This window comes from Mobula birostris, chromosome X, assembly GCF_030028105.1.
Source record: "Mobula birostris isolate sMobBir1 chromosome X, sMobBir1.hap1, whole genome shotgun sequence".
In the NCBI taxonomy this organism is placed as follows: Eukaryota; Metazoa; Chordata; class Chondrichthyes; order Myliobatiformes; family Myliobatidae; genus Mobula; species Mobula birostris.
In genome coordinates, this window is record NC_092402.1 from 65,885,145 (window position 1) to 65,911,196 (window position 26,052).

A 26,052-nucleotide genomic window follows, 5' to 3' on the forward strand; every position below is an offset into this window, starting at 1 on the left:
AGATTTATGGTGAAGCAGAGTCAATGGGCCAAATGGCCTAATTTTGCTCCTATGCCTTATTGTCTTATGGTCTAGGTAGGAGTGGATAATATGTGCTGTCAGTGACAACCATGATTGAAGAAGAAAAAGGGAAATAATCCTTCAGTGTTGTTTGTTGAGCTCCACTTGGTGCCAGGAACATTTTTATTAGTAAGACCTTGATGAGAGTATAATTAGCATGGTACTAAAGGGCTGGTGAAAGACTGGAAAGCTGCTCATTGTGTAGCAGTATAATACCTGAATACACATCATGATCAAAGAAGCCACCTAATGTTGCTACACCATCACCATCATTGGCACCCATCTCACAGACGGGAGGTGTGTTCGAGCTGCTTGCTTAAATATATGAGCGCAGCATAGGGATGTTTTCACTCAAGCTTTAACTTTCCAGTCTTTTAGACTTTCAGGGCATCTGGGACATTCCTTCTGTAAGTGGGCTACACACAACTAGGTTCACAAACCAATGCAGTGCTAAGGGAGTACTACCCCCTATTCAGGAGAAATATTGAAACCAGGCTTCCTCTGTCTGTTCGGCTGGCTGCTCTCACTCCCTGGATGTTACTTGAAAATAAGCACAGGGAGGTATGCTCTCCCTCCGTGACGAAGAAAGGAACCAGCCATTTACTGCAGTGCACACTGGCCAAAATGCAAATTGTTGAATGCACAGGAGACCTGTTAAGGTGTTGAATGAATGTGAATCTCTCTGCTGCTTCTTTGATGTCTGATCCAATGATTTTTTTGTTCTAACAGGCTACCCTCCCAGCATGATTTTCCTCTCTGGATCACAGTGCAGGGTCTTGGCAAGAGCTCATTGGGAAAGATTCCATTCACAGATTTACATAAAATGAGGGCTGTTCCAACATCCTGACAAAATCCCAATCCTGTGGGAAAGCTGGAATGGGCATCAGGGTTAAGGTTACCCCAAGCACAAACTGGCAATTACCTTCAGTTCCTGCTGCTTTCATCACCATACTTTCGAGAAGAAAAGTTGTTTAAAAACTCCTGTTAATACCTTTTTGGGATATTCATGCAAAACACCAAATAAAACTCCCAATGTACAAAAAGTATCAGCTGAATATTTATTTTCTTACTCTTTATTCACCACCCTTTTCATTTTAATTTCACTTTTCTTCTTCCTCTCTCCAGCCATCATTGCAATACTTGAGGTTTGGAATTTTTTCTTTCTGCTCCCACTGATGGAGAGGCAGGAACACTTCTCCCCCATAACTGGTTGACAAACTGGAATTTCAGCTAATGAAAAGGTAGGGTTCTGTTGGCGACCAACTCTGGACAACAATGCGACTATGTCAAGAACAGATAGTCTTAACAATACTCAGTGACATCAATAGGGCCTATGCTGCATTTCTCTATAAATGGAGAGAAACTATTTGTACTAGTGGGGAGATTGGGACCAATATTACTGCCAAAGTTGCAGGAGTGAGGTTCGGAAACAATTCAGAGAGTGGGAAATACGTGGCACTGTATTTTAGCAAAAAGGCAACTGATGCCAGTTTCAAACAAGTGAAAGTCCGCAGATGCTGGAAATCCAAAGCAACATACAAAATGCTGGAGGAACTCAGTAGGCCAAGCAACATCTATGGAAAAAGAGTACAGTCAACGCTTTGGGCCGAGACCCTTCAGCAGGACTGAAGGGTCCTGGTCCTCCTGAAGGGTCTTGGCCCAAAACACCGGCTGTACTCTTGGTCATAGATGCTGCCTGGAATTCAAGGAAGTTTCTAGATGGTCATGGTCAGCAGAACATTGTGGGGTAAAGGGCCTGTGATGTGCTGTGGATTTTCTATGTTTCACACACAAAATGCTGGAGGAACTCAGGCGTCAGACAGCATCTGTAGAGGGGAATAATCAACAGGCCAAACCCTTCATCAGGATTGGAAAGGGGCAGAAGCCAGAATAAGCTGATTGGGGGGGGGGGGGGGGGGGAGAAAGAGAGGGAGGATGAAGTAAAAAATTGGGAGCTGATAGGTGGAAGAGGTAAAGGATCGAAGAAGGAATTTGATAAGAGGGGAGAGTGGACGATGGAAAAAAGGGAAGGGGGTGGGAGTCAGGAAGTCAGATAATGTGCTTTAGTGAAGGATAAACAGTGGGTGTGGCAAAGTGGCAGGGACACAAAACCAGAGACCCGGGTTTGATCCTAACCTCAGGCACCGTCTGTGTGGAGTTTGCACGTTCTCTGTAGGTTTCCTCGCACATCCCAAAGGCATGCCAGTTGATTGGCTGCTGTAAATTGCACCCCCCCCCCCACCCCAGTGTGTGGTGAAAGGTAGAATCGAGGGAATTGATCGGAGTAGATTGCAGGGGCGTAGGGTAATAAGGAGATGGGATCTAGCAGCAGCTGACTGGTCTCCTTACACGTAATGTGTATAAGCAAATCTCTTTGAACCTCCTGATTCAAAGACAAAGGTTCTGTCCACAGAACCAGACATGGTTGTTCCAATCAGGATCCTGTGAGATTTGGAAGTGGTAATTACACGGTTTGACCAGATCTGTGTAAAGTTGGAAGCTAAAGGTGCCCAACGCAGTCTGAAATTGGGTGGGTCAGCCCTGCAGCACCAGTTCTTACACAGAGAATGGCCTCTTAATGAGGCTCTGGAGACACTGTCCCCGTACCAACTGGTCCTGAACCATCAACTTTCCCAGACAATGCCAAGTCCTTGATAGAGCTTGTGACAGCTCCAAAACCTGGCTCCTAAGTATTCCAGCTCACCTGCTCTCCTCCCCTTCCAGTAGCTTCCTGTAAGTGGCAATTTCAATGTCCAGGGCCATCTTGACATTGAGCAGATCCTGATACTCTCTCAGATGCCGCGCCATCTCGTCCTTCATGTGGTGAATCTCCTGCTCCAGGCGACTGATGGTGTCCTGGTAACCTACAGACTCAGCAGAGAACTGCTCCTCCATCTCACGGAGCTGACGTAACAGAGAATCATTCTGCAGAGAGATACTCAAAAGGCTTATGATACTGGCTCTCCTTACACAGACACCACCCACCTGGAGTGTACCCCACACTGTGTCGGGAAAGCTTAACGCACCATAAGAAATCCCTAGGAATCAGGGTCTGACTGATCCACCAGGCTGAAGGACAACTGCCAGCCTGGTGTTATAAGACTAGGGGATATACCTCATATGTTAAAGATAAACTCTTGACCTCAATGTCAGGGGTGGCAAACTTGTTACACGCGTGCCTGAGGTGGCATGTGCAATAATTTTGCTGCCACGCAGCATGCAGTGCTGCCCCTCGATTCTTTCAAAACCCACTCATAATAAAAAGGTACACAATGATTATCTACTGCCAAATGAAGCAGTGGATGATTTTTTTTTAAAAAAACAACCCAAGAACAGTGAGATATTTTCACAGGAAAATGTCTCACTCCAGCATGGCAACAGCTCTTGTGAGAATACGTGGTGTTGGATGATACGCTTTGAAATTCTCACAGACCTGGTGTATGCTTTACTATTTAGATAGTGAACAGTTGGACCAGTTGTCATTGGCTTCACTCTGCTTATAGTCTGTTGTTTGTGATTGAACACTGGATATTCAGTGACAACAACAGTAAATAGTGTATGTAGTTTAGCGGCTCTATAAATATTTATTTTTTCATGATATACACCAAAGTTTATAACTTCACATTTTCATTCTTTGTTATATATGGGATACAATAACAATACTATTTAGAAATCAAAGTTGCATCTGCAGAATTCCTGGTGTTTGACTATTTAGAAATGATGTCTTTTTTCCCCCAATTCTTTTTAAAAAGATTATTAATTTTTGAATGGGTTTTTAAAATGCTTCATTTATTTCAATCTGTTACTGTTAGTTTTATTAAAAGTAAAACAATGAATACATATACATATGCAACAGAACTGATCCTTTTTCCCTAAAGTCCATAATTTTTGCTACTAATTCATTAATGAAAGATAATCGCTGCTCAAAATTACATGGCACATGAGATTTTTTTTTTTTTTTTAAAAAAAAGAATATTGCCAATTTGAGCACATGCTCTTAAAATAGGTTCGCCACCCCTGAACCTTGTCGTGACCCTTGCACCTTATTGCCTGCCTGTACTACACTTCCTCTATAATTGTAACACCTTGTTCTGCATTCTTTTATTGTTTTTCCCTTGTACTACCTCAATGTACTTTTGTTTGGAAATGATCTGTATGCACAGCATGCAAAAGAAAGTTTTTCCACTGTACCTCAGTATATGTGCCAATAATAAACCAATATTAATACCAATCAAGATGACAAATTGGAGTACCTACTCTTTGAATCAGGTTGGCCTGTCTTTGCACCCAGTATTACGGATTGACAGTTCTGTGATGCAAATAGGTTTACTGAACAAGAAACTGATTGCTCATCCAACTGATAAGAAAATTGGTGCTCAGGTACAAAGATAAATGTACCTTTCTCAACTTAACCAAATGAAATTTGGGCCTCTTTGCACTGGAATTTGTATTTAAGAGAAGTTTCTTGTAGAGTTATGATGTTGGAGTGGTTGAGCTCCTAGACTGTTCATCCAAGGATGTGAATTTGAATCCACCATGGTAAATGAGGAATTTGTAATTAAGTGAAGCTGGAATGTTTAGTACAAGGGAAACAATGACAGAATACAGTTACAGAGAAAGTGCAGAACAGGCAAACAATGTGCAAAGGCCACAACGAGGTGGATTGCGAGGTCAAGAGTCCAGCTTGTTGTGCTAGGGGACTGTTCAATAGTCTGATAACATCGGGGTAGAAGCTGTCCTTCAGCCTGGTGGTATGGGCTTTTGGGCTTTGTATCTTCTGCCCAAGGAAGGAGGGGGAGAAGAGAGAACATCTGAGGTAGTTAGGTCTTTGAGTCAATGGAGTGTTTGATAGACCTTATCTTTTGGTTTGTCTCCTCTCACCCATACACAACAGCCAACTAACCTACTGACCTACACGTCTTTGGGAATGTGGGGAGAAACTGGAGCACCCAGGGGAATCTCACACGCTCACAGGGAGAATGTGCAAACCACACACAGCCAGTACCCTAGGTCAGTATCGAACCGTGTCTCCCGCAATGTGCGGCAACAGCTCTATCCACCACGCTCCCGTGCAGCCCACTAAACAACCAGTAGTACCGTGGACCTAAGACCTGCTGCATTTGCACACCTTCTCAGCTGGTGGTGACATCACCACGCGCGCCCCCCGCCAAACCCCCACCGTTCCGCTGATTGGTGGGTGGAAGCTTCCACTTACGGTCCCTCTCAGAGCATCCAGATCACAGGTCAGGGCCTGGATCTGTCGCCGTGACTCGTTCAGGTCCTGCTTCGTCTGCCTGAGGGTCTCGTTACTCCGGTTTGCGGCGTCCGTCAGGTCCGAAAACTGTGGAGTGAAGGGCAGTGAGAGTCAAATCAGGCGGCTTATCTGATCGGGTAAGGCAGTGTACACGCTGGGGGAAGAGGTGGAGGAAGTACTAACCCCTTGCCCAGGAGGCAGGTGTGCTTACCTCCACGGCCAAACAACCGAGTGGTAACTACCATCAACCCTCACAAAATGAGGCAAGGGGAAGGCACCGGTGTATCGCGAATCCAGGATGAGCTGTCGCTAGCAGAAGGGGAATGTTGGGAAGCAGACCAGAGAACTTCAGTAATGGGGGGAGATTGGACAGGCTGAGCTTGTGTTCCCTGGAGCAAAAGAGGCTGAGGGGAGGCCTGACAGAGGTGGATAAGATCATGAGAGGCATCAATAGTTAGTTTGAATCTTTTCTCCACAGAGTGGGGGATAGCAGAAACAAAAGGCATAAGTGGAAAGAGTTTGAAAAGTTTTAATGTTATTCCCCCACCCCTCACATACAGCAAGTGATTGATATCTGGAACTTGCAGCCAGAGGAGGTGGAGGAGTCAGAAATTCTTGCTACATGTTAGCAGCATTCAGGCAAGGTATAGAAGGATATGGTCCTAATGAGGGCAAATGGGATGGGCAAAAAAAGGCCAGCACAGTTGCTGTGGGCCAAAGCATCTGTTTCTGTGCTGAACACGTGATTCTGTGTGGGTTTTTTTTGTGAAATTAGGCTGATTAAATCCGGCAACTTTTGGATTTGGTCAGGCAATAAAAAGGCCCAACTGATTCCTCAAATAAAAAATACCTACCTGGCCCAGGCCTATATGTGACTCCACTCCCAAGCCACATTGTCTTAGAAAGGCCAACAAATGCTTGTGTTGCCACGGTCACCACATTTCAGGTACAAATACACTAATTTTCTTTTTGGACAAATGAGGAGGAACTGCTTTTCCCAGAGACTGGTGAATCTGTGGAATACTCTGCCTTAGGAAAGAGTAGAGGCTACTCCATTAAATATGTTTAAAGCACAGTGAGGTAGGCTCACCAGGCAGATGACCTATTTCTATTTCTTGTGTTCTTATGTTGTTACTAAGAGGAATAGGTTTGTGAGAAAGCTACAGGGAGCTTATCCATTGCATTTGACACCCACAATGACAAACCCCCCCCCCCCCTTCCCAATGCTCCCTCCCACCGCCGGCACACAGTGGCTGCATTGTACACTGCAGTCACTCACCCAGGCTACTGGCCAAACCCACAACCTCCAGCATCAAGAAGGATAAGAGCAGTGGACACATTGGAACATCACCCTCTGAGTCTCACACCATCCTGACTTGGAAGTACAGTGGATTTTGGTTAATTGGGCCATTGGTTAATCAGGACAGCCACTTATTCTTAAAGAACAAAAACTAATCGAGAAAATAGCCAGGATTCCCTTTGTTTATTTGGGACTCTATGCTGCTTAAATGGGGCAGTGAGACAGTTGCCAGTTAAACAGTTGCTTGTCTTCTTTAGACCTTTTTAACCATTTCCATGAAACTTTGGCTAATTAGGAGGGCAGCCGCTTAATTGGGCCAAAATGTATTAATCCTGATGTGTCCCAATTAACCAAAATCGACCATATGTCACTATATATATCTGCATCCCGACTGGGTCTAGGTCCTGCACTCCCTCCCAACACCACTGCAGGAGCACCTTCTCCAGAAGGTCCAGCACTTCACCCCCACCTTCTCAAGAGTAATGAGGGATGAGCAGTAAATGCTGGTCTGGCCAATGATATTCAGATCTCGAGAGTAATGAAATTAAAACAAAACATCCCACTGCCCCTTCACCTTGGATTTGTACCATTCCTCGGCCTCTTGCACATTCTTGGTAGCAATGGTCTCGTACTGTGTGCGGATCTCCTTCAGTGCCGCCGTCAGGTCCGGCTTTGACACTTCCATCTCGACCTGCACCTGGGAGGCCTGCAGGTTCACCTGGAGCTCCCGCAGTTCCTACAGTGAGAGAGGAGCAAGGAACACAGAGACTTAGAATTGCATGCAGAACAGCAACACAAGGGGCTCGAATGCTGACAGTGCAGTTCTTCAAGTGAGTCAGTTTTCTGAGACACTAGAGATTCTAGAAATCTTGAGCAACACACAAAATGCAGGAGGAACTCAGCAGGTCAGGCAGCATCTATGGAGAGGAATAAAGAGTTGACTGGGTGAGTCAGCATGGACTGGTCAGGCTGAAGGGCCTGATTCCATGCTGAATTGATCTGGGACTCAGTAACGGTTCATGCCGAGACCAATCATCAGGACTGGAAAGGAAGTGGGTGGAAGCCACAGCAATAGGGTTAGTGAAGGGAAGGCATACAAGCTGGCACTAGAAGCTGTGGGTTTTAGAGGGAGACAGATAGTAATACAGCAAGGTAACAGACCCTTCAGCCCATCAATCAGCCACTCACACCAATCCCATCAACTCCTCCCCAGATTATGGGAGGAAACCGCAGAAGAAATCCCACACAGTTACAGGGAGAACGCAGACAGTACCCGAGGTTGGGATTGAACTTGGTCTCTGGAGCTGTGAGACAGCAGGGCTCGTGCAGTTCAAAGAGACCATGCCAAAATAGGAAAACAAGTCATTTCCTCCTGGGAACTTTACAGATCTGGTAACTGATGATACTTGCCAAGGCTCTGGGAACTTTGGAGTGGGTGCTGGGTCACTGCAAACTGAATAGCTCTCCCTTCCCCACTTCCAACCCCCTCCCCAATATAACAGCAGGAGCACACCCACTGGCCAGTTTGGAGTCAGTGTGGTCTCTGGGTCAACTCCCTGTGCAATGATAGCACATCCTGTCACGCAGACGGTAGGGTGGCACCTGATCCCTCCCTTTATCGCCCTCGGACAACCAGGGAATGACAGATTCATTCTGGGCAAAGGCCACTGTGTGATGTGGAAAGCGATGGATAGTTGGAGACTGATTCATCCACAATCTCGCTGAATAGAATAGGTTTGGGAGGCTGCTCCCGTGTTGCTCTGAGCTTTTACCATGGTGAGCCTTGCAGGAAATATCCAGCATGCAGGTTGCACCACACTCAAAATGCTGGAGGAACTCAACAGGCCAGGCAGCATCTATGGAAAAGAGTACAGTTGATGTCTTGGGCTGAAATCCTTCAGTAGGATCAGCGGATTTTCTCTTGTTTGTGCTGGCAGCACCACACTGCTTGGCACAGTGGCACAATGGATAGAACAGCTGTCTCAAAGTGCCAGATTCCCAGGTTCAATCCTGACCTGCGGTGCCGTCTGTGTGGAGTTTGCATGTTCTCCCTGTGACCATGTAGGTTTCCTTTGGATGCTCCAATGTCCTCCCACAGCCATGCTCATCGGTGAGTTAACCTAGCGTAGCTGCGTTGCAGAAGAATGAGAGGAGAGGGTATTGTCAATTGACATATGAAATAGGATAGGTTACACAGACAAGTATGGGGCACTGGGATTAATGGGCACACTCAAACAGCTAGCGTTGACTCATTGGCCAAACTGATGGCAATGAAGGAACCAACAAAGCATCATATAGAAGAAACCATCAAACTTAAATGAATCAAAGACTTTGGAAGTAAGTACACCAAATGTCTTTGTTCTTGCCATGTGCTTGAAGAAATGGAGGCTGCCATTTTGTGAAGCTGCTCTGTAACCTCCATTTTGTGAACTGTTTGATGAACTGATTCTTGCTCTGGAATAACCTAACCAGAGCAATTGGACGTAGACACAAGAAGTTTATGCTAATGATCTGTTAAACCACAGACCATTCTCAGATGAACTGTTATTGTGTACAATGGCAAGATTGCAGAAGTATCTTCATTATCTCACTCCAGTGTCATTGGTTTGAACCAGAGATGAACAGAACAAAAGAAATCACCTAAGGCACAAAGCTGTGTAGCCCTTGGCTACAACCAATGGGAATTGGACACAGGACAGTCAGATGACCTCAACCCAATGAGATTGAAACACAACATTTGAACTGATAAGGAAAGAGTATAAGAATGAGGAGCTTTGAATGCAATGTGGTAAGAACTCCAGAGACTAACTATCGCAAAGAAGAACCCCATGCCAGGGGCTGGGAGAACTAAAAAAGGGATTGATCATCTGGCCAACAGAAGATCTCTAGGTTGGTGTTATAAATTGCATAAGTGAGTATTAGCATAGGGGGAACACTAGAATTCACATTTGAGGCTGTTGATAAATGTACTGAGACAAGCTAGAGTTGCTTCGTGAACTGCGCAGCCTAGATCAGTTGATGATTCGTCAACAACACAGCCCCCGTCTATGCCATAAGGAAATACGAGCATGGGAATACAGGCATCAGGGGAATAGTTGACAAGTCACCTCGTCATGTAACTTCTTGAGAAATTCGATTTCATCCAATAAAGATTCCACCTTCCTCTCCAGCTCCAGCCTGGCCAGGGTCGCATCATCAACGTCCTGTGGGGTCAAGCATAAGAATGTAAGAAACAGTAGTAGGCCATTTGGCCCCTCGCACCCCTGTTCTTCCATTCCATAGGATTGTGGCTGATCCTCCACCTCAACACCATTAACCCCTTATTCCCGAAGTGGTGGGGGGGGGGGGAGCGGAGAGGGTGAAGGCACAGAAAGGCAAAAGGGCAAAAGTTGATAAGGAAAGAGAAAATGCGTATTTTTAAAATCGATGTGGGCTAAGTGTGACAGTAGTGTTTGCTCTGAGTTAACTCTAAAGTCAGAGCAATACAGAACAGAAGCAGGCCCTTTGGCCCATCTCGTACATGCTCAATCACAGCAGTCCCATTTCCCCTCATTTTTGCACCTGTCCAAATGTGGGTAATATAACTGCATTAACCACTTCCTCTGGCAGTTTGATCCATACACGGACCACTCTCTGGGTGTAAAAGTTTCCCTTCAGGTCACTTAAAACTTTACCCCTTTACTCCTCACTGTAAAGTCCATGGACAGGCAAGGGAGAAGAGAGTTGGATTCAGCTGCAACGCCCTGGAATGCCTGATGGCCTTGTGAATTTGGCAGGAGCAGGAGATCACTTAGCCCCTCAACTTTGGTCCTACTATTCATTGAGATCTTGGTTGAACTGTGCTGTGTGTGCCTATTTTGGCTCCACATCCCTTACTAAACTAGCGTGGCAAAAAAAATCTATTGCGCCGATTTTTAAGATGAACAATCGAGCAAGCATCAAGTGGGAAGGTGGGAGTGAATTCAACTATTTGTACAAATAAAAACCTCTTGAACTCTCTTCCAGACGCCCAACCATTTCTAGACCCACGGCACCCCTGAAACTGACCCTCCTGCCCTACTGGTTTAGCATCCATATCCTCACTTAGTGTTATTTTGTGAAGTCATTGGCCTACATGAAGGACCACGCACCATGACCATTTTCTGCCATTGATGGTTGCTGTGGCCATGGGTGCACACTGCCAGAGGGGGCCCACCACATAGCAGTCTTTGGTACCCTCTATGGGGAGAACCACCGACAGTCTTGCATCAGGTGCGGGTGTCCGCCAACAATAAATAGTGCCTGGGTTCAGATCTAACAACTTATGCCGCCCCACGTTTGTCCAGTGAATGCTCCTGATCTGCATAAAATGTGCGACAGTATGGTTTTAAAGAAACTGCGCCAGTGATTGAAGGTGGCCACTTGTAGATTTTCTCTGTACTCTTTCAGCCTTATTTACATCTTTCCTGCAGGTAGGTGACTGGACACAATACTCCAAATTAGGCCTCACCAACACCTCATACAACTTCAGTATAACATCCCATCTCCTGTGCTCAATACTTTGATTTATGAAGGCCAATGAGCCAAAAGCTTTCCTTACAACCCTGTCTACCTGTGACACCACTTTTAATGAATTATGGACCTGTATTTCCAGATCTCTATGTTCTACCACACTCCTCAGTGCCCTGCTGTTCGCTGCAAGACCTACCCTGGTTGGTCATACTGAAGTGCAACACCTTGCACTATGAACTTGGATCCCAAGATCTCTCTGCTCAGCAACACTTTCAAGGATTAAATTCCATCTGCCATTTTTCAGCCCATTTTTCCCTCCTGGTCCAGATCCTGCTCCAAGCCATGATAGCCTTTCTTGCCACCCACTACACTCCCAATCTTGGTGTCATCCACAAATTTGCTGATCCAGTTAACCACATTATCATCCAGATCGTTGATATAGATGACAAACAACAACAGACATAGCACCAATCCCTGTGGCTCTCCACTAGTCACAGGCCTCCAGTCAGAGAGGGAAACATCTACTACCACTCTCTGGCTTCTCCCACAAAGCCAACGTCTAATCCAGTTTAATGTAGCTCCTTGAAAAGGTAGTTAAGTAGGCTTATGGAATGCTTTTATTAGATGAGGCATTGAGTTCTAAAGTCAAGAGGTTATGTTGCAACTTTATAAAATTCTGGTTAGGCTATATCTGGAGTATTGCATACGTTCTGGTCACCCCACTATAGGAAGGATGTTGAGGCTTTGAGAGGGTGCAGAAGAGGTTCACCAGGATGCTGTCTGGATTAGAGGGCGTGTGCTGTCACAAGAGGCTGGATCACCTTTGGTTGTTTTCTCTGGAGCACCAGAGGCTGAGGGGAGATCTGATAGAGGTTTACAAGATCATGAGAGACAGAGTGGACAGAGTATCTGCTTCCCAAGGTTGAAATGTCTAATACCAGAGGACATGCATTGAAGGTGACAGGGGGGAGGTTTGAGGAGGATGTGAAGGGTAAGATTTATTTACTCAAGAGAGTGGTGGATGCCTGGAATGTGCTGCCTGGTATGGTGTTGGAAGCAAATACATTAGAGGCTTTAACAGACATCTGGATAGGCAGATGGATATAAGGAAGATGGAGGGATATGGACATGGTGTATGTAGGAGGGATTAATTTTTGGGTGTTTTTAATTTGCTCTTTAAGCTGGTTTGGTGCAACATTGTGGAAGGAATAGCCTGTTCCTGTGTTGTACTCTTCTATGTTTTGTTACACTTTATTCTTCATTCTGAGATTGTTTGACCTTGTTCTAGCTCAATGCACTGTGTAATGATCTGATCTGTATGAACTGTATACAAGACAAACTTTTCACTGTATCTCGGTACATGACAATAATAAACCAATGCCAAGTCCAAGTGTTTTATGTATGGAACCACAGTGAAACCTGTGAAGTATGGATGACTTTCATGGATGTATTCAGGATGCCTTTTTTGTGTTATTTTTAAAACGATCAATCCGTGACCATTGTGACCACTTGTGAAAAAGTATTTTTTCAGTGAAATTGGGAGCACTTTACTCAGCAAAGGAAACTTATAATCCCCAAAACAGAACCTTGCTAGAATGATCCATTCGCTTCCTTGTACCCATCATGGACGCCAGATGTTTATTTTATTTAATCCGGAGTTTAATCTGGGCAAATTTGAGTTGTGCCACTTTGGAAGATTAAATGTGAAGGGTTGGATTCTTAGCATTGCTGTACAGAGGGATCTTGGGGTTCAAGTCCATAACTCCCTCAAAGTGGCTGCACAAGATGATAGGCTGGGTAAAGCTATAATAGATAAAGAAATGAATTCAAGAATCTGGAGTACTACACTCATTTCTGTTTGTCCCTTTATAGGAAGGATGTGCAGGTTCTGGAGAGGATGCAGAAGAGGTTCACTGGGATGCTACCAGGATACGTGGGCATGTAATACAAGGAGAAGATGGACAAACTTGGGGTGTTTTCTCTGGAATGGCAGAGTCATGAGCCCTGCGGCCATCTGTGGTGAGCCGTACAGCATTGGATTCTTAGGTTTCTCGTACTTACTAATTGGCTTCTAGGTTTTCTCGCTGTTAAGCCCTTGTGCTTTCTGTTTAACCTTGTCAAGTTAATTGTAACTGGCACGGGTTTCAGGCATTCTAAGATTATTTAATGCGGACTCCTGTTCAGTGCTCATTATGGGGTCCTCGCTCACGTCACTGAGTTCAGCTATTGCTAGTGTTCACCGTGACAGGCGCAGAGGGCAGAGGGAGGGGAGATCTAATAGAGTTTTATAAGATTATGAGAGGCACAGATAGACAGCCAGTGTCATTCTGCAAGGGAGAAAATGTCTAAATACTACATTTAAGGGGAGAGAGGAAAAGCTCAAAGGAGATGTGTGGAGCAACACAGAGTGGAGGGTGTCTTGAATGCTCCGCCTGGAGTGGTGGAAGCACATATGGTAGAGAGATTGAAGAGGCTCTTAAGTAGGCACATGAATATTGCAGAGAATGGAGGGGTGTGGACCATGTGCAAGCATTAGAGATTAGTGTAATTAGGTGTCATAACATAATTAGCTCAGTACAACTGTGGGCCAAAAGACTTGTTCCTGTCCTGTGTTTTTCATTGTTTGAACTTAACCTCCTGACTGCTGAGTCGGCTTTGAAGTCACATCCATGGATCAACAATTCAGGCCTCTGGATACCAGTCCAGCCCAGGATGCTTCCACTCCAAAGGGACCTTTCCTTCACTCGTTGCTGCCTCATTCGTGACTAGAGGAGCCTTTTTGTTTTAAGACATAATGACTTGAGGGAAGCTGAAGGTTTTCTGTAGTTTGTTGCTTGCAAAGGCCCTTCGTTTGGCACCCCATTCTGTACATTTCACCATTTGAATTTTGAGTCTCTCAGCCTGACCGTTTCTGCAAGATGACTTTTTTTTGACATTTATGCAGAATTCACTGTATCACTTTTCTTTTGTACATTTCTACTTGTCGGTGTGAGCCACTCACCTTCCTGAACAGAACCAGATTATTTTCAGCATCGTCCCTCTTCTGCGCTTCCTCTTCCAACCTGCAGCACAATTACACGCGAGTGTTACTGAGAATAAAACACCAGGTGCTCCAAGCACCTCAGTCATGCTACTGCAGGTGGACGGACATTAAAGCCGGAGGCTTCTCTCTAGTTGCCAAATTGCAGCGAGGAACGTAGCTAAGCTTAAAAATGGCATGCAATTTGCAAAACTTCCCTTAAAAATGCAATGACTGTTGCTTTGTCAGCAAGTGCTGCGGCTCTGCTTTGAGCAAGATCATGCACAAATAAATGCCACATGTTCTGATTTGATAATGTAACCACTTATCAAGTGGGATACGTCTCACACACACATGCCAAATGACTACTGGGGGTGGGAGGGGCCATTTTCCAGTTGGTGAACGACCCCTCCCACATTCGGTGATGTTGGCTAAAGCGGGAGTGTTGACCATAGCTCCTGGGATTTAGTTTAAATAGTTATGAAGCAATATGCTACTGTTGAACCCACCCAGCTACTCCCAATTTCCTGCATTTGACCCACGTCCCTTTAGGTCACCTTAGGAAGAAAGGTGGAGAGTCACAGATGTACAGCAGGGCCACAGGCTCTTTGGCCCATCGAGTCCACACCAACCAACATTTCCCCATTTACATTAAACTTACTTCATCGTCCTATTTTATTGCCCCTACATTCCAAAGTGGCCAAAGCAATAAGTGCAAATTGGTTAGTTTGGCACTGACAGTAATATCATTGTAGCAATAAAAAAATTTAAGTGACTTTCACCTCAGAGTTCAACCTCCCATGGATCAACTCAGAGGCTAATGTGTTGCCAACTGAGGTATCTGTTAAAAAGAGATGTCAATTAGGAAAGATGGCTTCAGGAACCTTCTAAGAAAATAGAGGAACTGCTATGCCTTTTTTTGTGATGACACTTACATGCTGGTCTCAGGACAGATCCTGATATGTCAACGTCAAGGAATTTAAAACTATTGACCCTCGACCTCTGATCCCCTGATGAGGTCTGGCTAACGGAACTCCAACTTCCTCCTCCTGTAGTCAATAATCAGCTCTTTGGTCTTGCTGACATTGAGTGAGAGGCTGTTGTGGCACCATTCAGCCGGATTTTCAGTCTCCCTCCTATATGCTGGTTCTTTGATTCAGCCAACAATGGTGGTGTTGTCAGCAAATTTAAATATTCCAGCATAATTAAAGACCTCACCCACCCCAGGCATTCTCTCACTTCTGCAGCACCCCCCTCCCACCAATCAGGCAGAAGATACAAAAGCCAGAGAGCACGTACCACCAGACTCAAGGACAGCTTCTACCCCACTGTTATCAGACTCTTGAATGAATGTCTTGTATGATAAGATGAACTCCTGACCTCACAATCTACCTTGTCATTGCCTTGTACCTTATAGTCCACCTGCACTGCACATTCTCTGTAACTAACACTATTCTGCATTCTGTTATTGTTTTCTGTACGGACGGCATGCAAAACATAGTTTTTCCACTGTATCTCAGAGCATGTGACAATAATAAAACCAACCCACCAATTACCAGCCACAAGGAGTCGCCAATACTCATCTGTTATGGAAGACCATTTTTCTGATGCTTCAACACAGGATTCAAAACAGACCCCACACCACCCCCGCTCTCTCCCCCTCCCCAAAAGTCATCCCATGATCCCATGCCAGGGTACAGGATTAGGACTTGGGATGCTAGCAGCCTTTTGATACCTCATCCAATTTGGTGATCTGCGACACTCTCCTCTACTCACAACAGCTACACACGTCAGTCACGGTTCCATAGCAACAGGAGCAAGGATACCGTGTGGTGTGTCACCTCCCCAGCCCTACAGGGGGAGTCACTGAGCTCTAGTTCAGGGCCTTCTCACAGGCTCCGCTAACTAAGGACTGGCCTGGGAGTGACCTCCGATCCGACTGTGAACTACAAAGAACAGGAAGATTTATCAGTAAAAGGACATTCAGCAAAGGAACAGCCAGACATAAAAATCAGAAGTAGGAGGAACTGTAGTCACTTGGCCCTTCAAGCCTACCCCGCCATTCAGTATCATGGCTGATCTGTTCAGGAGGCCTCAATTCCTCCTTTGCCACAGTTTCCCACAATCCTCAATTCCCTGGGAACAGCAGTCAGTGAAGTCCACCAGACCCCAATAAAATCATGTTTAATAAGCTCTTCAGTCCAACAATAACTGTCTTGTGAGGGAAGGGTGGTGTTTGGGAAGGCAGGGCCATCCATCTAGTCAATATAATGGCCCAGATGTCAACGTAATGCGTTGCCAAGGAGACAGCCTGCAAATCCAACTGGCCTTTGTGTGGAAATAATTCAGCGCCAAGCTCCCTGAAGTGTCTATCAACTGGGCTCGGAAAACTAAAGGAGCCACAGTTGGGGGTTGGGGGGGTAGGGGGGGGGGTGTGAAGCTCATTTACACACAGTTCACTTCTCCTGTGCATCAAGGTCACCCTGCCTTGGTTTAAGTGGCTGAAACTGATTTTAGTGCAAGTAAATTAAAGACAACTTTCTGGAAATCATCAATCCTGCTCTTACTGTATGAAGTTTTAGCCACATCTGTTTCCTCGGCACTGCGAAGAGGCTCTAAACTGCCATGGTTCATTGCACAATTGATTCTTTGCTGCAATTTGTACACCCCACTCAACCGCCCCCAACTCCAAGGAAAAAGTGTCTGTTGATGCTCTGTTAAAACAACAGATTAAGCCGCAACCTTCAGCTCTGAAAATGCCTTCACATCCGGTTACAGGCTAGAGCTAGGGAGGCAACCCCTGACAAAACAACAGCATGACATAGTGGGGAGGGAGATTTACTCTGGTTGCTGCGTGGAATGTCCTGTTGTACTTGACTGCATTTTTAGCGGAGCTACACAGCCAGGCCCCAAATAACTTCGCCCCTTTCAAACATAAACTTGCTAGCAACTTCGAAACACAGTATGCAATAACCTCCTGTCTTTGAATTGCTACATCACAGGCGTACTGTGTAACGTCCGGGCTCTGCGGACCCTCACTTTAGTCTATGGTGTAACATACAAAACTGCAGCAGTGGGCAGTTACATCAGGAGAATCCTGGTGAAGGGTCTTGGGCCAAAACATCAACCGTTTATTCGCCTCTATAGATGCTGCCTGACCTGCTGAGCTCCTGTGTGTCTCTCCATTACCCCAGCTTCTCCTTCCTGGGATCTGCTTCCAGGACTCTTCTCACACCTCCGCTAAACTAGTAAGCCTCGACCGTGAGCTTCTGTGGCTGATTTGGCTCGCTTTACATTCAGTTTATATATTCACCATGTTGTCAAGTTACTACAGTCATAGTGCTATCAAGTTAGCAAGCTGTGCTGGGGAAAGTCACTGGCTAAGCCAGCGTTTATGCCCATTTCCCATGGATGACCTGCTCCTGCAAGCCTCGCAAGAACGGGTCTTCTCCCCAGTTCAATTCACCCAGCTCAATGAACGGCTGTGACCAATGACTGCAGCAAAGGCAACAACTTGGCTCCAGCACCAAAGGCTTGCGCTCCAGGACCTGACCGCTCATCCAGCGTGGCCACGTTGGCATCTGTCGACCAAGATGGGAAACTCAACAGAATGAATCGAACCCTCTCGAACAGCACTGAGGAAGCACCTTCACCAGGACTGCAGATCACTCGCACCTTCTCAAGTGCTAGTTAGGGGTGGACAATAAACACAGCGCTTACCAGCTGATTGTGGGCCGAAGTACAGATCCAAAAGAAAAATACCCCCTCAAAACTAATCAATAATCTCCAAGACCTAGGCCCCAATACCTCTTTGTGCAACTGGATCCTCAATTTCCTCACTTCCAGACCCCAGTCAGATCAGACTGGCAACAACTTCTCCTCCACAATCTCCATCAGCACAGGTACCCCACAAGGCTGTGTGCTTAGCCCCTGCTCTACTCACTTTATATCTGTGACAGCTCCAATGCCATATTCAGCCACCACTGTCGTAGGCTGAATCAAACATGGTGATGAATCAGTATATAGGAGGGAGTCTGAAAATCTGGCTGAGTGGTGTCATAACAACAACCTCTGACTCAGTATCAGCAAGACCAAAGAGCTGATTATTGGTGCAAACATGAGGAAATCTGCAGATGCTGGAATATCAAGCAACACACATCAAAGTTGCTGGTGAACGCGACAGGCCAGGCGGCATCTCTAGGAAGAGGTACAGTCGACGTTTCAGGCCGAGACCCTTCGTCAGGACTAACTGAAGGAAGAGTGAGTAAGGGATTTGAAAGTGGGAGGGGGAGTGGGAGATCCAAAATGATAGGAGAAGACAGGAGGGGGAGGGATGGAGCCAAGAGCTGGACAGGTGATTGGCAAAAGGGATATGAAGATCATGGAACAGGAGGTCCGGGGAGAAAGACAAGGGGGAGGGGGGGAAAACCCAGAGGATGGGCAAGAGGTATAGTCAGAGGGACAGAGGGAGAAAAAGGAGAGAGAGAGAAAGAATGTGTGTATAAAAATAAATAACGGATGGGGTACGAGGGGGAGGTGGGGCATTAGCAGAAGTTTGAGAAGTCAATGTTCATGCCATCAGATTGATTATTGACTTCAGGAGGAGGAAACCAGAGGTCCATGAGCCAGTCCTCAGCTGAGGATCAGAGGTGGAGAGGGTCACCAGCTTTAAATTTCTAGGTGTTATCATTTCAGAGGACCTGCCCTGGGTCAGCATGCAAAAGTGCCATTACAAAAGCCCCCTATTTTCTTAGAAATTTGTGCAGATTCGGCATGTCATCCAAAACCTTGACAAACTTCAATGGGCGTACAGAGTATCCTGATGGTTGCACCATGGCCTGGTATGGAAACTACAATACCCAAGAACGGAAATGCTAACGAAAAGAGGTGAATACAGCCAAGTCCATCACAGGAAAAACCCTCCCTGCCATTGAGCATATCTACAAGGTGCATTGATATAAGCAAGCAGCATCCATCATCAAGGACCCCCACCATCCAGGCCATGCTCTCTTCTTGCTGCTGCCATCGGGAAGGTGGTACAGGGACCTCAGGTCCCACATCACCAGGTTTAGGAATATTTATTACCCCTCAATCACCGTGGATAACTTCACTCACCCCAACACTGAGCTGATTCCACAACCTCTGAACTCAATTTCAAGGATTTTACATCTCATGTTCTCATTATTTATTGCTTATTTCTTTTTTTTCATATTTGCACACTGTCTTCTTACACACTAGTTTTTTGTCTGCCTTTGTGTGGAGTTGTTCGTTGATCTATTGCGTTGACTTGTATTTACTGTCAATTCCTGCAAGAAAAATGAACCTTGGGATAAGTATACACTCAAGAGGCCACTTTATTAGGTACACCTGTACACCAGCTCATTAATGTAAATATCTTATCAGCCACTCGTGTGGCAGCAACTCAATGCATAAAAACATGCAAACATGGTCAAGAGGTTCAGATGTTGTTCAGACAAAACATCAAAATGGGGAAGAAATGTAATCCAGTGTCTTTGACCGTGGAATAATTGTTGGTACCAGACAGGGTGTTTGAGTATCTGAGAAACTGTTCATTTCCTGGGATTTTCACACACAACAGTCTCCAGAGTTTACAGAGAATGGTGCGATAAACAAAATGAAAACATCGAGTTAGCAGCAGATCTTTGAGCAAAAGTGCCTTGTTGATGAGAGGTCAGAGGAGAATGGCCAGACTAGTTTAAGCAACAGTATCTCAAATGACCACACGTTACAACAGTGGTGTGCAGAAGAGCATCCCTGACCGCACAACATGTTGAACTTTGAAGTGGACGGGCTACAGCAGCAGACGCCATTTTATTAGGTACAGGATAAAAAAATTTACTTTGAACTCTGAACTCGGTTGCACATTGGTTGTTTGTCAGTCTATGTCTATTTATGCATAGTTTTCTGTAAAATTCGATCATTCATCTTTTTTTTCCCCCGGTAAGTGAGCGTTAGAAAATGTTTCTCAAAGTAGTATATGGTAACGTGTATGTACTTTGATAATAAATTTACTTTGATACACAGATCCCATAAATGAATACAAAGACCCAGAAGCCCAAACGCTCCAGGTTTTCTATCACAGTTTGACAAGGAGGTGCAACGTACATTTACTTAAGTTTCTTTCTCATTCTAGACATCTACCAATCCACCCACAGCTCTTCTGCAGCTCTACAGAATAAGTCAGAGAGCAAGACTTGAACCCAAAGCCCTTTGCCTTCATAGACCAGAGCCAAGGCTCAGCAGCCAGCTCCCTGGCTTTTCACTTCCATTCTCCTTGAATAGGGGAACAACGTTCATTTCCTTCCACTCTTCCAAATGCAAAAATCTCCACCAGAGCCCCAGCAGTTAGCTCCCTTACTTCACATAACACCCCAGAACAGATTTCATCAGGTCCTGGGGATTTGCTCACCTTCATATGCATTGATATTTCCAACACATCCTCTTTCCTGCTACACTCATGTTCCAGACTGTTAGCATACAGCACCATTCCTCCCCAGTGAATGGTGGACTCGATGCAAAATGTCAAAAATTCCTTCACCTCCAATGCTGTTCAACCCACTGAGCTCCTCCAATAGATTGTTCTTTCGTTGCCTAATCTGACCTTCTTTGTTTCTTATCTTTCCAGGGAATGCTGACTCCATACTCTTATTATTTCACTCTCAACCACCTCCCACTTATCGAAGAAAAGGGTGAGCAGTTTCAAGTTCCTGGGTGTCAACGTCTCTGAAGGTCTATCCTGGGCCCAACATATTGATGTAATTACGAACAGGGCACAACAGTGGCTATATTTCATTAGGAATTTGGGGAGAATTGGTATGTCACCAAAGACACTCTCAAATTTCTACAGAGGTACTGTAGAGAGCATTCTAACCAGTTGCTTCACTGTCTGATTTGGAGGGGCCACTATACAGGATCCGGAGAAGCCACAGAAAGATATAAACTCAGCCAGCTCCATCATGGGCACTAGCCTCCCCAGCATCAAGGGCATCTGCTCTTCTCGTTCATTGCTACTATGGTGGAGGTGGGACAGGACCCTGAAGACACACACTTAACGATTCAGGAACAGCTTCTTCTCCTGAATGGGCAATGAACACCTCACTATTTTACTCTTTTTGCACTATTTAATTTAATTATCTTTTTTATATATACTTATTGTAATTTATAGTTTTAATGTTGTGTACTGCTGGCCCCAAACACATTTCACAACATATGCCAGTGATATTAAATCGGATTCTGAGTGTTGCTCTGCCCTTCTTGCAGCTGCTCCCAATCCACATCTGCCAGCTCCCGTCCTCCACGAGTGAGGTCAGTCTTCCCCCAGGTGAGGACCTCAACTCTAGGTGCAGTCATATCCTTTTCCATGACCATCCATGCCAATGGTGATTTTCGCAAAGGCCTCCCTCATATTTCCCCATTCTATGGATCCCGAACAAATAATTCTGCCCAGATACGTGTTTGCTAAGAACTTGACTTCCAGATTTGTCTTTCTGAAGAGTTGTTGCAATCACAGCCTCAATTGACATGTTAGTCCCCAGCTAACAGACACTCATTACATTCTGTGTAAAAGAGAGCCTGTAATTGAATTATATTTGTCTTAAATGATTTGTTTTCTTTATATTCTTTTGTATTATTTGCACAGATATAACCCTCATGAATAGTATCTATGAACAGAAAATGTAATATTCAAAAATAAATGCCTTCAATTAGGTCCCCCCTTTTATAATGAAACAGGCTAATAGACTAATAAATAAGAGAAAATAGTACCTTTGAAAAAGGATGCATCTCAGTGTTGATGGAACCATAACCAGAACAAAGGTTAGTAGTTAATGGAAGCCATTGCACATCTTTGAATTCAGTCTTGAGTTAAGGATCAGAAACACTTAACCCAACAGATGGCAGGAAGCTCACAGGATCAAGTTTCCCCGGAAAGAATTAATATTGGGTGGGCGTAATCCAGTTTTACCTCACCCTGTCAATATCCAGTGTTAAAATTGAATCCAATATTCTTGATTTTGTGGGCAAGTCTGGGCTCTTCCATCAAATTCAGTAGCCCTGGTACTGGAATCCAAACTAAACAAAGACTAATACTCAAAGCTGGCCAATTTTCAACATTTCAACTCCAAGAAATGCAGAGCAGTATCAACCACTGTACACAGCCTTTTCTGGTCCACAAAACCCTCTGATTTTGTCAATTGAGTGGAACTGTGAAGTATCCTCAAATTTGTCTGCCAACAGAAATTCACCTGTGTCTTGCATCTGTTCCATAGAGCCAGAGCACTACAACACAGAAACAGGACCTTTGGCCCATCTAGTCCATGCCAAATTGTTGTTCTTCCTAGTTCCATTGACCCGCACCTGGACCAAATCCCTCCCATCCATGTACCTATCCAAACTTCCCTGAAAGGCTACATTCAAACCCACATCCAGCAGCTGCGCTGGCGGCTTGCTCCACACTATGAGAAAAGGTGTTCCCCTTAACTATTTCACCTTTCACCCTTAACCTATGAGCTCTAATTCTAGTCTTAGTGGGAAAAGTCTGCTTCAGAATACATGCAAGCCATAATTTTAGCCAGCAGGGCCACAGCCAAGCCAATCACAGTGCAGACCAGTGTCAAGGAAGGCTCCAGCACCACCTCAGCACTATGCTCAGTACTTCTCATCACAATGAATCCAAGTGGAAGCGGGTCACTCTTAAAAGAGAAAAGAATATGCTAGGAATGGCAGAATATTTGTCCGTCTTGCTTGGATTTCCAGCATCAGCAAATATTTTCTTGTTTGTAATCAGGTGGTAATAAACCTGATCACAAACAAGAAAATATTTGCTGATGCTGGAAATCTGAGCAACACACACAATGCTGGAAGAACTCAGCAGGCCAGGCAGCATCTATGAGGAAGAGTACAGTCGACATTTTTACCCAAGACCCTTCAGCCCCTTTGAATATTGTCTTTGGAAGGTGGGAGGAAACCCACAGGGTCATGGGGAGAACGTACAAACTCCTTACAGACAGCAGAGGAATTGAATCCGGTTCACTAGCACAGTAATAGCATTATGCTAACCGCTACACTACTGTCCTACCCTAAATCTGGAATTTAAAACAAAACACCATGAGTAAATGTGACCATAAAACAGCTGCTTCATCATAAAAGCTGATCTCGTTCAGTAACGTCCATTACAGAAGAAAGGGGCACTATAAGTGAGGGCATCTGTCCCCGCAGACCCACAGCAATGTGGGTACCACATGAGCCAGCTGTTCCTACAAATGGTTCAGGACAGAGGCTTCTTAGTGCACTGGGGTTAGACAATCAATGCCAGCAACACCAACATTCTGTGAACGGATGGGCTACCCAGTGAGAATGGTCTATCTGGCCAAGAATTAAGTCAAGCCCTTGTCCTTCCCAACGACAGAAGCTCAACTACCTCAGAATCAGGTTTATTATCAATGATATATGTCATGAAATTTGCTAATTTGTGACAGCAGTACATTGTAATACATAAAACAATTACTGCAAGTTACAAAAATAAATAAATGAATAATGCAAAAGATGAATAATGAGGTGGTGTTCAGAAATCCAATGGCAATGTTCTTAAAACAGCACTCAAACCCAAGAAAGACACCTTAAGAAGTCTGCTGTACACATTCTGTCCTACACATCAAAGCTGCTTCAACGTCACCTGCATCTCTCAGATGAGGACCATGCTCTGGTGCTCAGGATAACTACTTAAGCTGTGAACCAGTCCCCTCCAGGAGAGGGCATCTCCAGTATCGCAGAACTCCTGTAGCACTGCACTGGAGTGGTGCAAGGGATTGGACTCAACTTGCAGCCAAAGTATCCCACCAACTGCCCCGAGCTTATAACATGACCTAAGTCACGTGCAGCCACAGAATGGCAGTCAAGGCACTGCTGAAGAAGAACTGCATTGGGAGGGGAGGGGGGAAATAGTTAAGTACAGCTGATGTAGTCAGTGTACTTGATCTTAACAAGAAGTATAAATACGAGGGATGCTGTAGATGCTGGAAATCCAAAGTAACACACACAAAATGCTGGAGGAACTCAGCAGCTCAGGCAGCATCTATGGAAGTAAATAACCAGTCAACATTTCAGGCTGAGACCCTTCTTCAGGACTGGAAAGGAAGGGGACAGACAACAGAATAAAAATGTTGGGGAGGGGAAGGAAGATGGTGAGAAGCCAGGTGGGTAGGACAGCCTGGACACCTCCGGCTACTGACAACTGTCACCAACCCCAGTTCCAACGAGCCCAAGCAGATTCAGACCTCAGAGTCTACCGCTGTCAACTTCAGAACTACGACCCAGGATGCCTTCAGACTGCAAATTGCGTGACCTCTAGCTCCAGCTCCAGCCTGGACCTTGGCCGCTAGCACCTCCAGGCCAAGACTTTCCTTGCTGCCACTGAGCCCCCGAGCTCCCCTTTCCCCACCAACACCTCCTGGGTCCTTGGAACCTCCATCTTCATCTCACCTCACCTTGCCTGAACACCCCAACCCTCCCCCCTCTGATCCCACTCTAATCCCTGTCATGTCTTCACCATTCCCTCTAAGGTGGAACATTCTGTCCTCAGTAAGGGCCTCACCTTTGTCCCCCTGCACTTTCACCTCAGTGAGTCCTGCACCTGTCAAGACGCCGGGCTCTTCTTCTGTCGCCTCCGTCTCCAAGCCCACTTCCTTAGTAAGAATTCCACACTTCAAACTGATGACCCCTTCTCCCGTCTCCAACCCTCCTCCTTTTCTTGGACACCCTGTTCTGGTTGTCTGCCTGCTCTGCATCTTTTCATCTCGGGTTGCCAACATCAATCGGCTCGACTCCAGCACTCTTCTCTCCTCCGTGAACCCCACCCCCTCTGAATGCACTGCTCTCCACTCCAATCCCAACCTTACATCAAACCTGCTGACAAAGGGGGTGCTGTTGTGGTGCGGTGGACTGACCTCTACCTTGCTGACGCAAGGCGGCATTTCTCTGACACCTTCCCATACCGACCCGTCTCCAGACCATCAGAAAACTGTCTCTGACGCCATCAGCATCAATGGTGGAGGAAGGGAAACCCTTTTCTTTGAAGGACGACATCTCTGACGTCTTGGAAAAGGAAAGCCACAACCTGGGAACAGATGCGGCGGAGAAAAGGGAATAGCATTTTTTACAGGAGACAAGGTGGGAAGAGGTATAGCCAGGATAACTGTGGGAATCAGTAGGTTTATAAAAGATGTCAGTCAACAGATTGTCTCTAGAGATGGCGACAGAGAGATCAAGAAAGAGGAGGGAGGTGTCAGAAATGGATGGAAGTTGGAGGCCAAGTTGATGAAGTTGATGAGCTCAGCATGGACTAAGTGAAGCAGCAGCAATGCAGTCATCAGTGTAGCAGAGGAAGAGTTGGGAAGCATTTCCGGGGAAGGCTTTGAACATGGCCTGTTCTACATAGCCGATGAAGAGGCAGGCCTAGCTAGGGCCCATGGCTACCCAGAGTCTGGAGAAAGTGGGAGGAGCCGAAGGAAAACTGTTGAGGGTGAGGACCAGTTCTGCCAGATGGAGGATGGTGGTGGAAGAATGGAACTGGTTGTTTTTTTTAAATTGAGAAAGAAGCGGAGAGCTTTAAAGCCTTGATGGGGGATAGAAGTGTATAAGGACTGAACATTCATGGTGAAGATGAGGCGGTCAGGGCTAGGGAATTGAAAGTTATTAAGGAGATCAAGAGCATGAGATGTGTCACAGATATAGGTGGGAAGGGACTGATAGAATGGAGTTGCAGTGTGAGATCACAAGTTCAGCGTGATGGGGCAGACAGAGATAATAGGCTAACCCGGACAGTCAGGTTTGTAGATCTTGGGTAGGAGGCAGAATCAGGCAGTGCAGGTTAAGGGAACTATGAGCTTGGTGGCAGTGGATGGGAGTTCT

General features: G+C 45.6%; 1 protein-coding gene across 1 annotated transcript in view; it reads right to left on the reverse strand.

Moving 5' to 3' along the window:
• The window catches only part of LOC140191720 (peripherin-like), a 37,226-nt gene that overhangs the window by 5,640 nt on the left and 5,534 nt on the right, over positions 1-26,052 (reverse strand). Inside the window, exons 2-6 of the mRNA XM_072249397.1 lie at positions 14,107-14,167; positions 9,722-9,817; positions 7,189-7,350; positions 5,276-5,401; positions 2,765-2,985 (exon numbers count right to left, since the gene is read on the reverse strand). Coding sequence (XP_072105498.1) covers positions 2,765-2,985; positions 5,276-5,401; positions 7,189-7,350; positions 9,722-9,817; positions 14,107-14,167 — 666 coding nt within the window. The remainder of the gene's footprint in view (positions 1-2,764; positions 2,986-5,275; positions 5,402-7,188; positions 7,351-9,721; positions 9,818-14,106; positions 14,168-26,052) is intronic.